The 13,330-nt window shown below is 48.5% G+C and overlaps 3 protein-coding genes across 3 annotated transcripts; all 3 read left to right on the top strand.

Moving 5' to 3' along the window:
* Positions 1 to 445: 445 nt before the first annotated feature.
* TGAM01_v204414 (hypothetical protein) lies at positions 446 to 5,567 on the top strand (the record flags this gene model as incomplete). Its single annotated transcript, XM_018809841.1, has 6 exons — positions 446 to 649; positions 709 to 2,859; positions 2,912 to 3,250; positions 3,308 to 4,307; positions 4,376 to 4,794; positions 4,854 to 5,567. 6 exons carry the CDS (start codon positions 446 to 448, stop codon positions 5,565 to 5,567), a joined length of 4,827 nt encoding a protein of 1,608 aa, XP_018656980.1.
* A 1,391-nt stretch (positions 5,568 to 6,958) lies between these two features.
* TGAM01_v204413 (ubiquitin-conjugating enzyme E2 R) lies at positions 6,959 to 7,760 on the top strand (the record flags this gene model as incomplete). Its single annotated transcript, XM_018809842.1, has 3 exons — positions 6,959 to 7,024; positions 7,081 to 7,164; positions 7,245 to 7,760. 3 exons carry the CDS (start codon positions 6,959 to 6,961, stop codon positions 7,758 to 7,760), a joined length of 666 nt encoding a protein of 221 aa, XP_018656981.1.
* Positions 7,761 to 9,031: 1,271 nt separating this feature from the next.
* Positions 9,032 to 12,116, top strand: TGAM01_v204412 (hypothetical protein; the record flags this gene model as incomplete). Its single annotated transcript, XM_018809843.1, has 7 exons — positions 9,032 to 9,133; positions 9,205 to 9,261; positions 9,331 to 9,415; positions 9,480 to 9,638; positions 9,691 to 11,019; positions 11,092 to 11,354; positions 11,430 to 12,116. The coding sequence occupies 7 exons, from the start codon at positions 9,032 to 9,034 to the stop codon at positions 12,114 to 12,116; spliced, it is 2,682 nt and encodes an 893-aa protein (XP_018656982.1).
* Between the last annotated feature and the right edge of the window lie 1,214 nt (positions 12,117 to 13,330).

The raw sequence follows: 13,330 nt of genomic DNA, 5'->3' as shown, positions 1-13,330 counted from the left end.
CGCTGGTGACGAAATGCTTGTTTTTAAGATTCGGCTGCGACTATTGACTTCGACTTAGTGATAACGGGGCTCTAACTGGCTAGCAGCGTTTCCAGGAATCTGGCAGTGGATCGATCGCACTGGGTCCGCTGTAGCGCACTGGGCAGTCCTGGCTCAGCCCTGTACAGGAACAGATTCAGCGACTTACTGTAGGCGCTGTACAGGATACTAGCGCGTTCAACTACAGGGGAGCTAGCGGCAAATTGACCAGGTGATGGTATTGCCCCGCCGCTACTAGAGCGCTGATAGCTTCAACGAGTAGCCAGTGGCGCATCTCTCGACTTTCTCTCCTTCATACCAGATTCGCTCATATACCTTTTCCCTCGGACGTCGATATTTAGAATGGCTTCCTCTGTGTAAAGCGTCACGGCTTTGGCTGTGGCTCTTACCCAGGTATCACGCGACCATGGCGCGGAAACAACCTAGGACACTGACGTCGCCGACGAAAACCTCCAAGGATGACTCAAGCTTCCCGGGCCTCAGGCCTCCCGGCCCAGATGCGAGGAATAAGACCGAGTACGAGGAGCAACAGAGGGACGAGATTATTGCTCTGCAGGCTATATACGCAGACGACTTCATCGAGCATGTGGCAGCGCATAGCGCCTGGAAGGTATTTCGTCCCATGCTCCTCTTCCTTGCTGTCGCATGCTGACTTACACCGATGTATAGAAGTCCGACCCGTCTTTCGATATTCGAATAAAAGCTAGTGATGAAGATTTTGCCGTGACTCTCGGGTTTACTATTACGGCGACATATCCAAAGTCACCTCCTGTGCTTACTCTCAAAGGCCAAAGCTATTTGCGAGAGGTTACCCAATTCAAGATCCAAAAGTTCCTAGAGACGCAGCCACGGGTCTTCGCTAAAGAGGGCGAAGTAATGGTTGACAAGATTGTCGAGGGCATTCGTGACATTCTTGAAGATGCAGCGCAAGCAAAGGCGTCTGGCAAACAGTTGCCGTCGCTGGAAGAGGAGCGCGATAGGCACGAGGCAGCCTTGGCAAAGTTAGCGCAGGAGCAACAAGAGAAGGAAAAGCGCCGTAAAGAGGAGGAAGAGAAAAAGGAAGAGAAGACTGCAGCTGAAGAGCTACAGCAAGAGCTCTTGCGACAGAAGCAAAAGGCGAGAGAGTCAAGGTTCAGTCGCCACACAAATGGCTTGAGCCCGCACCGACCGTCTACGTCTTCTGCCTTGAACGTTGAGACGATTGATTTCGACCAATATTGCTCCGTGACTGACAACTTGGGAAACACTTTGGCTTTCAGATCTGTCGCGGGAAAGTCTGATCCTCGCGCCGGACCGGCTTCCACTGTTTTCACTGTGCGTCCAGTCCTTTCCAATGGCCAGGGCAATCAGCCACTGGCGTTGAAAGAGGCTGTCTTGCGTCCAAATGGTAAGGACCAGAAAGAGTTCAAGAAATTATTGCAGTCATTGGAATCTCGGCTACAGGATCTCAAGATTGGGAACAAGATACACCATCGACACCTGGTCGATGTTTTCGATTTCAAAGTTGAGAGCGGTACAGATGCTGATCGCGCTGCTGCTAATACGTGGACAGTGAGGATCCTCAGTCCATTGGCAGAGAGAGGCTCGTTGGAAGAACTATTGGAGCTCGCGGGTCAGCTTGAGATAGGAAAGGTGCGATCTTGGACGAGAGATCTCCTTGATGCGCTGAATTTCCTTCATAATAAGAACATAGCGCATCAAGATATCCATCCCAGGAACATTCTTCTTTTTAGAGAATCCACTGGCGAGATCGTGCCCAAGATATCGGATGCGTCATACCAAAGAGAAATCCACAACCTCAGCTCTAAGAAGCAAGGGCCTTTGGGGCTCGCTACAGCAAAGTCTGCCTACTGGCTACCACCGGAGATTGCCGCTGCTACGAAAGCGCAGTATACATCTAAAGCTGATATCTGGGATTTTGGAGTTGTCTTTGTGCAAATGGTATTTGGTTTGGATGTGCTCCGCAAATACTCTTCTCCTAAAAACCTCATGGAATCAAAATTGTTTTCACAACCTTTCCAAGAACTGGTGGGCCGTTTCTTCAAAGACGACAGGCAGAAAAGACCGAGAGCATTTGAGCTTGGTGCTAGTGAGTTTCTTGCGACAGATGCCCCTATCCTGTTTGACGATACTTCTGCCATGTTGTCCCATACTACTTCTATGAATTCGCTCCAAGCCGTCCCTGTGAGGCTTCGGCGGGATTCTGCGACCAATAGAACGACAACAGTCTCTCGATACACAGAAGACTTCGTGGAAGAGGGAAGACTTGGTAAGGGAGGATTTGGCGAAGTTGTCAAAGCTAGGAAAAAGCTGGATGGCCAGATATATGCCATTAAGAAAATTACACAACGTTCCCAGACAAGCCTTACAGAAATCTTGAAAGAGGTTCGCTTGCTTTCACAGCTTAGCCATCCTGCAGTCGTACGATATTACAACACTTGGGTGGAAGAAATCCCCGATATGACTGATACCGAGGGCGAAACGTCGACTGATGACTATACGGAGGATACCAGAGATACCGGCGCCGAATCTGCCGGCATCGATATTCAGTTCGCTACAAGCACTGGCGGTTTGGACTTTATATCATCCAACGCTGCAGTTGAATTTGACTACGATTCGGACGAGGACGAGGAAGATGATGAAGAACATGACTCATCTGACGAGGAAGAAGACGATGATCAGAGCTCTCTTATGGACTCTGTTGGTAATCGTGAAAAACATTATGAGAAAGACAAACTGGCTGTCCTGCAACGGCGCGCTCGGATGCACCGGTCTTATCGGACTGTACTCTATATCTCAATGGAGTACTGTGAAAAACGAGTACGTATGAGATATCCATGATTCTTGCGCAATTACTGACTTTAAACCCTAGACTCTAAGAGATCTTATTGCGCGGAAGCTATACAAAAACAACACAGAAATATGGCGTTTGTTTAGGCAGATTCTCGAAGGGATGTCACACATTCATTCGCTGAGTATTGTTCATCGTGATCTCAAGCCAGAGAACATCTTCATTGCAAGCAGTACGGATGGTGTGGATAATATCAAGATTGGCGACTTTGGCTTGGCAACGAGCGGCCAGTTTTCTGTGGATCGAACCACTGTCAACGGCTATGAGGCAGACGATATGACTAGGAGTATAGGGACTGCTTATTACTCCGCTCCAGAAGTCAGATCTGCATCTAATGGGCAATATAGCACTAAAGTTGACGTATGTTGCACATGCATAACATTAATTGACTAATGACCGATGCTAACTCGCCCACAGATGTATTCTCTCGGAATCATCTTCTTTGAGATGTGCTATCTGCCAATGATGGGTATGCAAAAGGCTGATGTCCTTGGACAGCTCCGACGGCCTACCCCGGTTCTTCCCTCAGATTTCAAGCCCGCGGATAAAACACAAACTGAAATCATCCTTTCGCTTGTGAACCACAGTCCCAAAGAACGACCATCTAGTGCCGACCTTCTTAAGAGTGGTAAACTACCAGTCCAGATGGAAAGCGAGACTATCAGGCGAACGTTGGCGGGACTGGCAGATCCAAACTCGCCTTATTATCAAAAAATGCTGTCTACATTGTTTGCACGACCCGTGGAAGCGGCCAAGAATTTTGCATGGGACATGAATGGCACCACGCCCAGTGCAGGGGAGCTTCTTAACCAGAGCATTGTCAAGAACGAATTAGTGGCCATTTTTCGTCGTCATGGCGCTCTTGAAGCGACGAGGACCTCGATATATCCCAAGACTATGCACTACGCTGATAATGCCGTTCGACTTCTGGATTCCAACGGGACTGTCCTACAACTTCCTTATGACCTCACAATGGGGCATGCCCGAATGCTGGCGAAGCACTCACAATCTCCTCCTTTGCAACGCACTTTTACCTTTGGTAGCGTATTTAGGGACAAGCAAGATACGGGACAGCCTCAGATGTTTGGTGAAGTAGACTTTGACATTGTGACGATCGACACTCTCGATCTCGCTTTGAAAGAGGCAGAAGTGTTGAAAGTCTTGGATGAGATTATCCACACATTCCCATCCTTGTCAGCATCCCAGATGTGTTTCCATATCGGACACTCCGATATTCTACAGCTAATTTTTGAATACTGTGGTATTCAGCCTTCATCTAGGAGAGCAGCTGCAGATGTATTATCTAGGTTAAATATTCACAATCACACGTGGCAGAAGATTAGGATGGAGCTCCGGTCTCCTGCTGTGGGCATTTCAGCGACTAGCATTGATGAGCTTCAGCGTTTCGATTTTCGAGGTAAGACTTGATTTTCTACCAGCGTATTAAGTAGATGTATTGGTGTCAGTGCTAACGCCATGAAACAGATACACCAAACAAAGCATTTGCAAAGTTGAAATCAGTTTTCGAAGGTAGCGATATGTATCAACGTGCCGCATCAACAATTGCGCACCTCAAAGAAGTTGTCGAGTATACCAAACGATTGGGTGTCAACACCAAGATTTACCTCAACCCACTGAACAGTCTTAAAGAAGGCTTTTATATCGGTGGCATTCTCTTCTCATGCATTTACGATAAAAAAGCTAAAGATGTCTTTGCCGCTGGCGGTCGGTATGACAATCTGATTAACGAGCAGCGTCCTAAGATTGGAGGACAGTTTGAAAAACGCCATGCTGTTGGGTTCAGCTTAGCCTGGGAAAGACTGGCGAAAGCACCCAAGTCCGGTGGCTATTCATTTTTGAAGAAGAGCGAAGAAGATGTAAGCAGTATGTTTACCGGCAAGCGCGTAAGTAAACTTTTCACCCTGCAACTGTTGCGATGCCTTACTCACAGTGAGCTTTCTAGTGCGATATACTGGTAGCAAGCTTTGACGCCGGTATTCTTCGATCTTCTGGCATTGAAGTATTACGGCTGCTCTGGGCACACGATATAAGCGCAGAGCTTGCCAAGGACTCGAGATCGCCGGAAGATTTGATGTCGAAACATCGAGATGAAAACTACTCTTGGATTATAATCATCAAGCAGGATTCTATGCTGAAGATCAAGACTGTGGGAAAGAAAGATGTGCCAGACGTAGACCTCCCTATGGCACAGCTGTTTTCTTGGTTGAAGCCTGAGATTCGAGACCGAGACGCCAGATCCGCAGCAAAGTTTCGTGGAACACCAGAGCCAGCCGCGCAAGGCGAGAGAGACTGCGAACAGGAGGTCAAGATCATGGTTGCTCAGACCAAGAGCAAGAAGTTTAACCGACGCACAGTTGTGGAGCAAGCACAAATCACTGCAGCTGCTTTGATGAATTCATTTCTCGAAGGCCCGATCTTGGCTATCGAGATGAGCGACCATCTAATGGAGCTCGTGCAGGAAACCAGCCTATCCGACCCAGAGAGCTGGCGAACGGCGGAGCATAGCGTCACAACCTCGGAGAAGAAATGCATTCGCGAGATTCGCGACCAGCTTACTACATGGAGGCGGAAGTATGAAACAAAGAATGGCTCCAAGCATTCGTTCTTGTACAACTTCCGATCAGGCACTTGCATGTACTATGATTTATCAGGATGAAGGGGATTTATACGCATGATGTGAGGAGTATCTGATGATGGAATCTAGACTACTGTAATACGAGCAGTTTCCAAGCATTATTCTTTACCCAGTGACTGCCCCTCCCTATTCACAAGCACGCCGTTTGATGCTATTGCCATGTATAACCACACAAAGGCTGCAGGATTCAGCCGCATATGCATCATCGAGACACCGGGAGCTGATCGAGCCATTTCCTGCGTCGCACCGCTGCTGATTAGCGCTGGACGTATTTTTAGGAGCCTATGAAATGAGAATGAGCCAGTCCCTTGCATCAGTTGGTGCGCGCTGAGGCGAGCTGAAGCGATTCCCATGGATCTCACTGGCACAGGTTGGTCTCCTTGCTTTGCAAATGCAACTAGTAAGATTGGTGGCTTTTTCTCTCATCTTCTTTTCTTTTCTTTTTTTCCCACGGTGGCTGTCTGACCTCATCCCTTAATAAGTGCCTACAGTGGCAGTAAGTATTCGGGCTACTCCGAGTGCTGGACTAGATGGATTCATGTAAGGCACAGTGGATGGTGCAATCGAAACTCTTCTCTGAATGTACTATGTACTAGTAGTACTAGTAGTAACAGTTTTCGTATACAGCAGCATGTCATGCCGGCTAATTGCCAGCAATACCTGAACCGTACGAAACTCAATATTATCTCGTACTGCATGGTTCCTTTTCTCCCTGTCTGAGACGATCCGGGAAACTGGCTTTGGCGGCTAAAAGAGTACCGACCAAGTACCTTCCGGCAGCAAGCTGACATGAAGTGTACTTGAGAAGACCTGCCAGTCGTGATACGGGTGGCTGATACGCGCCTGAGAATCAATCACCCCTAAAACAGTGCTAGGCCCAAGCGAGGAACTGCCTCCCATGTTGGCGGGACCCAAGGAAGCGCTGGCCGCCAACAGAGCGAGAGTCGGGGCCTTCACCGCCCGGTAATTGCGGCAGTCACCTGCTGCAGCCACCTGATGCCGTCACTCCTCTGCTTAGGCCCCGGCTGAGTCTCGGAAATTCCCTTTCATCTTTCAATCTCTTTGGGAGCCGGCAACTTTGCTCTCTTTTGTTTTTTTCTCTTCATTTTGGATCTCTGCTGCGTACACGCCTGTTCTCTTTCCCTGCTTTTCTTTTGGACAACGGCATCAAGCCTTCGCTGTTCTTAGCCGTCACTCGCCCTCTTTGTCCCGTTCGCTCGCCCCCTTCGCCCTTCACTCTCTCCCCGGTTGTTACCGACAGCCACCTACCAAATACGGCTGCTCTCGTGGCATCTTCTTCCCAAGCAGTCGTAACGAGGAACAGCGAGGAGAGAAAGGGTCTTCTGCATCGATAGACCAACTTTTCGAACCCCAACGAAAAATCCATTCTTTGATACCACCACAGCGGCATCATGGCCCAGAAACGTCTCATGCAAGAGCTGCGGGCTCTCCAGAAGGAAAAATGGGTAGACATTACCGTAAGTGCCTCCGAACCGATCAAAGCATAGTCGACTTACCTTGCTCACCATATCAGACGGACGAAGTCAACCTCCTCAGGTGGAAAATCGGACTTTGGGTCGTAAACCCTGATAGCGTTTGGCATGGAGCATTTCTCAAGGTAAGACGCCCTGCACCAACTCATCTCGCATTGCGCTTGTTCTCATTAGAGTGCGACGAGGGACTGACGTAAAACCTTAGGCCGAGATGAGATTCCCAGCCGACTATCCCTACCAGCCACCTGCCTTCAGATTCCTCACTCCCAACATCATCCACCCCAACGTGTATCTCGACGGAAACCTCTGCATCTCTATTCTACATAAGCCGGGCGAAGACGAGCAGTCTGGTGAACTGGCGAGCGAGCGATGGAATGTGCTTCATGGAGTTGAATCGGTCCTCCGATCCGTTCTTTTGCTGATGGACGACCCCGAGATTAATTCGGCAGCCAACGTCGATGCCAGTGTTTTGTACAGAGACAATCGTATGTTTTACGACCGGATGGCAAGAATTGTAGTGGAAGAGACCCAGAAGGGCAGGCCAGAAGGTGCGCGTATGCCTTCGATGGAAGAACTGGCTCCAACGCCGGTAAAACCGGTCGATGACGATACAGACTTTTGGAACATGACAGACGAAGAAGAGGATTTTGGCGGCAGCGACAGCGACGAGAACATGGAGGACGACTTTGATGATGATTTCGAAGACGAGGATGACAAATGAGTAGCAACGACAAGATTCTACGAGCTGCTCTGCTCTCACACTCTCACACCTGTTGGACACTTCGGACAGTTTATCGAGAGCGAGCGAGCAAGCAAAAAGTCGGATAGCATCACGCTTTGCTATTACCGACAAGGCATTTCCTACTTATAAAGCAGTTGTATCTTTGCGGCGTTTGGCGGCATCTTCCCTACCCATGCATGGAACGATCCAAGGGAAGTTTTGGTGTCATGGCGCGGCATCTCTCTACTCTGGAGCCATGAGGATGATTTATTTATTTTTCTTTCCGTGTCCTGTTTCCTGTAGCTTTGGATTTTTTTTTTAGGCCATTTGGGTTATGAGGCTTTCATATTTCATTAGCGGGATTATCGTTTATTATAGCTTGCGTCTTAACAGTCTTTCGCATTTATATAGAAGACAGAAGCGTATAGACGCGTTGTGGTACCAAGCATAAACACTTTACTTTTTCTTTTCATTTGGTTCTGTCTCTTAAAACTCAATACATTGCTCTTTGGAACATGCAGCCCAAATTACAAACACTCCTCCTCGCTGGGACCACGTGTAAAAATTACGTGGCAAACATTAGCCGCTCGTGGAAGCGTATGCTCAATCACTTGATGTGAAAAGCCGCGTAATCTGCGAGGAAGAGCAGCTATTGCTAGCTACCAGACTAGAGGATATAAGTAACTGCGTGGTCGCTTTCACTCTCGGCAGCAACATCTCTCTGCAAGGCCCATGGAGTTGTATGCACTGCGATCCAAAGCAGACAAAGAAACGCAGGTACCTGAAAGTGCCGCTAGCATCAGCAGCCATAACCGCTGCCAGTAGCCAGTGGCCCCTCTATCCCGCCGGCCTAGCATACATAGCTGCCCGCAGCTTATCTTATCGCCCCGGCATAGTCCCTGGACTGACGTTTGCCCGCAGTGGGACAAGGACATGGCAGCTCCATCCAACATCAACATCAACCACAGTCCTAGACGCCTCACTCTCCATATCCAAGAGCTTGCATATCCCCGACTTGTGCAGCTTGTCCCCGCCGCTTTTTTGACACGTTATTGTTAACTCTCTTTGCTCTCTGTTTTCGCTTCAAGCATACCTTTGTTCATGTCTTTTGTCCGCAGACGACGACGTTTCTGGGGCTAGGGTCAGCTGTCCCGCCTTGTTGAACGAGAGGCCGCTCCCAGAAATCGCACTTCCAGTTTGGGCTCCACCGTTCTTTCGCTACGGAATTCATATAGCTATCTGAAGAGAGATCGGTATTGCTGCTATTCATAATGGCTTCCATGGAGCCTTCCGAAGACGAGGTGTCGCAAGTCGTTGACTTTGCGGGCCTCAACCCCGTCGATGACCGCATTATGATTATCAACGCACTGAGAGTTTGTTTACACATCACCACCGGCTCATCTCGAGGGATGAAGGGATACTAACTGCAATTACTTTCTTGCAGAATAATAATCGCAATGTCGAAACTGTTGTTATGCAATACTTTGACAATTCTGAATCGGTATGCTGCACTACCCCTCCTGCATGCAGTGGGCGGAATGAAAGCAAATGTTGACTTGCATCGTCGCAGTTCCGACAAAAATATGCGTTGGCCTGGAACGACTCAATGTTTTCAGCAGATAGAGACGGCACAGCTGGCAACAACGCAGGCATATGTATGAACCGGCTGACTATCCGCGACGTGGGAATGGATGATGTGGTGGCTGACGCTCCTCGCAGCATTTCATATCGAATCGTTAGAAGGCAACGACATTGTACAGGGAGTGACGCCTCCTCCCCCTAGCTACCCTATTGGAGCACCATCAAGACCACCATCGCGATCGAACAATAGATCTCCACTTGGTAATATGATTGACTGGGCTGCGGGAGACGCAGCTGGTAGTACTCTGCTCTTCGCACGGGGAAGATGACGTTCTGACAATGTTAATAGCAGGCCCCACCATGAACTCTCAAGAAGAAGACGACATGCAACGAGCTCTGCGAGAGTCGGCAGAAGAAGCAGGGTTTTCTCTGCCTCCACAGGAGTCTGGAGTGATGGACCACTCCACTTCAACACCGTACTTTGGCCCTGCGAACCGCTCCGATTATGATCAGAGCAACTGGGCTATGGTCCCTGTTGCGCCACTAAAGGCAAAGTTACCAGGCGCTCCTACGCCGTCTCAAAGAAAGCGAGATCCCGAAGTTCCCGCGTTCATCGTTACAGGATCCACCTCGGTCGGTAACCACAGCTTGGGCGGCCTGCTTACCATTCTTCACGAGATTCCATTGGCGAGAAACATTCTACTGCAGTGCGGCGCTCCAGCGGCCTCGTATGGGTTTAATAGCCAGTGGTGGAATGGGCAGGAAATCCTCCCTCCAAATGTTTTACGCGAAATACAGACCGAGAACTCGACATGGGGTGACGGCAACTATGAGATACCGAAGGCAAATTTCGAAGAGGAAATACATCGGCTCATGGCATTCCTCGATTCGACGGAGAGAAGTTATGGAACTGTTAATACGCTAACCGAATTACTTGCAAACGCCCATAATGGTGTAGAAAGGGCATTTTACGAACGCTTGGGGTATGAGGAGATTCTTGCGCCGTTATATCAAGAGGCGTCTTTGGTTAATGTTGGTGGTGACGATGTAAGCGGCAAAACTTATGACGATGCGAGGTTTGGATTACTGGTACTCGACCATAGGCGGCCTGATTACACTCACATCAAAACACTCTACGAGGCCCTCGATTATTTGATGTGGGGTGACGTGCTGTCATGGGCGGATCCTAATGAGACGTCAAGAATGGCCATGTTCCAGAATATGGGCGAGGTGTTTGTCATCAAGGTTGGCGCTGAAGGCCCCCCCGAATCATTTGAAATTCCCGAGGTCTTCTATCCTGAGCGATATCTGGCTAGCCGTAAGGAGGAAGCCAGACGAATAATGTCTGCTTGGTGCAAGACTAAAAACGACATTGATAGAGTGACAACGGAAGAGCGGCGGTTGCAGGAATGGCATAATGACTGGAATCAACTGTCGCTTGATAAGAGTGAAATGATTGCCAAAGCTAAGGAGCAGTGGCAGGTATTCTTCAATTATCTAGAAACCGCTGGACAATTCCAAGGAATGGAGGCTTCGGCGTTCGACATCAACAAGTATCCTGATTATAGGACCGCTCCTTGTCAGATGACTGACGAGCAGGTTACGCATTCCAAGCAGGTGAATGAGGTGCTCCTGCTGACAGAACGAATACTATCCGACATCGAAACAAGAACTGAAGGTAGGAAAAATTGCATTCCGTCTCTACAAAGCAAAATTTTAACGATGGACATACTGACTCTGAGCTTTCTAGACCTCCGTGCCCAGCTGGAGCAGATTCAAGCCAAGCAGCGCTTCCTTGGCAGACTGTTGACGAAGCCGGAGAAGCCAGGCCGGCCAAAGCCCATGACATGCAAGAAGTATCTCCTCCGAGGCATAGCAACCGATAAGGATATTGTCTATGTCTGTCAGCGAGTCCCTTCGGAGTCGGCGGGCCCAGAGAGCTCAGACGTGCCGACTGACCAGTGGTGGCGACTGGAACTTTGTACCGACGAAGACCAGCCAGTCAAATCAGAGGTAAGCCCCCTTTTGCTTCAGACATACGACCCTTTATAGCTCGTCCGGAATTGATGCTTATTTGTTTGGTGATAGAAAATCGATATTGAGCGAATTTTGAAGAGTGTATGGTACGAAACAAAGACACCGCTGCTCCTATATGCTACCGAGGAAGCAGTTTCGACGCCAAAGGCGCCGCTGTCAGATGCTTTGAACATGTTTGCCAAATCGGATAATAAGGCATTCCGACAAGAGCTTAGACAACCTGCCGCTGACACCAGAGAGGAAAGGGTGCGCGTATCTGTGGATGCTTTCTCACCTTCCAAGAGAAAACATAGAGACAGTATGGATTCGATGGATAGCAACCGGGCGTCTATTGGCAGCGAGGATAGAGACCCATTTGCAAGTGTATTTGATGGACAGCTTGAAGAAGCGCAGACGGAAATGATAGACATGTCTGGAAGCACTGTGGAGCACGCCAGGGGCTCCGAATTTGAAACCAAGTTTGGAGATCACGGAGTCTCTGCACAGATGAACGCCGAGTCTGCAACTCTGACCCCGGATACGCTGGCGGCGGACGAAGGTGAAGCGCAACGGCCAACACCCCCGTCTCTCGAAGTCAGTCAGCCAAACGACGAGAACAATGTGATGGATGAAAGCATGAATAAGGGTCCGGAGATGCAAGAAAGAGCTCGACCACTGACGTTGGTACGACCCTCACAAGCGACCGAGGGAGGAAAGGACTTGAGCATGGACATGGAAATTCCGGATGTTCAGGACTAGAAAGAAGCTCTTATAAGGCACTGAAAGACTATGGAAGTGGTTATGATACCAAGGAAGAGAAAAGGAAAGCGCTGGCGGCCCATTGTATAGGGGGCTAACTGAGTAGGCCAACTGTCTGCTCACCCTGTCAGTTGATACTGTAGCATATTTAAGCGGGTTTTGCTGAAAACTATAATGATATTGTTTTTACTCTGAGGTGATGGAGTTGGCTGATATTAGTACAGCTTAGAATCCTCAGGCACGATACGAAGAATCCGGTTATGTTGTACTTTGCTGCTCTATTATGCCTTATTGTACACATGAACTGTTTAATTTATATACAATTACTGTCAATTGCTTGGTATCATTCATTAATGTTTCAACCATGCCTTGATTAATCTTGCGATGTTTCGTTGTCTAGGCATAAAGAAGTTGAGGCATAGAAGCTTCTAGAAGCTTCCATGGGACCCTGGCGGAAAGCTGTGTATGTTGCACAGAGCACAGTAATAGCGCTTTGATGCTTTAGAGGTTCAACAATGTCTACTGAGATATGGATACCCTTTATTTTAGCTGCTTCTCTAGGTGCTCTAGTCTGATGATCTGGAGGCATGTACCCCGAACTCGTATGAGCATGCACGTTCTATCACAAACCCCCTTGTACCTGTGTCGGATGCATGTGAGCCATATTAATGGGCGAGCAAGGATTTACGACGGGGTACTTCGTCAACAATTTGAGAGGATAGTAGTCGTAGGTGCAGGGGTAATTGCTTCGACTGTTTATAGTGAATGCCTACATCGTGACGTGGCCGGGGCGGTGTTATTGATAGAACAGCGCATACATTAGCAAACCTCGTGGTTTCAAAGTGGTCGGTTGCCAAGTGGGGCTTAGCGCTGCCAGCGAGCTGTTTTGGGGGTTCCTGGCAGTTGGGCTCGAATCTGTTTGTCTTGCTCGTGGGCCGAATGGACCTGCAGTGTTGTTATTGTTATTACAATTTACTATACGATCATTTGATTTGAACGTAAAGGTAGCATTTTGTAGTGTAGATATGTGGTATTTTAATAGGTAGAGTGAGCGGCAAGGTAACCTGAGCCGGAGATGAGATGGCTGAGACGAGATGAGATGGGATGAATGTAAGAAAGAGAGGTTTTTTTTTTTTTTTTTTTTTTTTTTTTTTTTTTTTTATTTTAGTTTGTGTAAATGAAATGTGCTCTTATCACGAATGGAATATCGTTTT

Source organism: Trichoderma gamsii (assembly GCF_001481775.2).
Source record: "Trichoderma gamsii strain T6085 chromosome Unknown Scaffold_12.2, whole genome shotgun sequence".
NCBI lineage: Eukaryota > Fungi > Ascomycota > Sordariomycetes > Hypocreales > Hypocreaceae > Trichoderma > Trichoderma gamsii.
The sequence above is the reverse complement of the archived record's forward strand: the minus strand, read 5'-3'. Positions and strand labels throughout refer to the sequence as shown.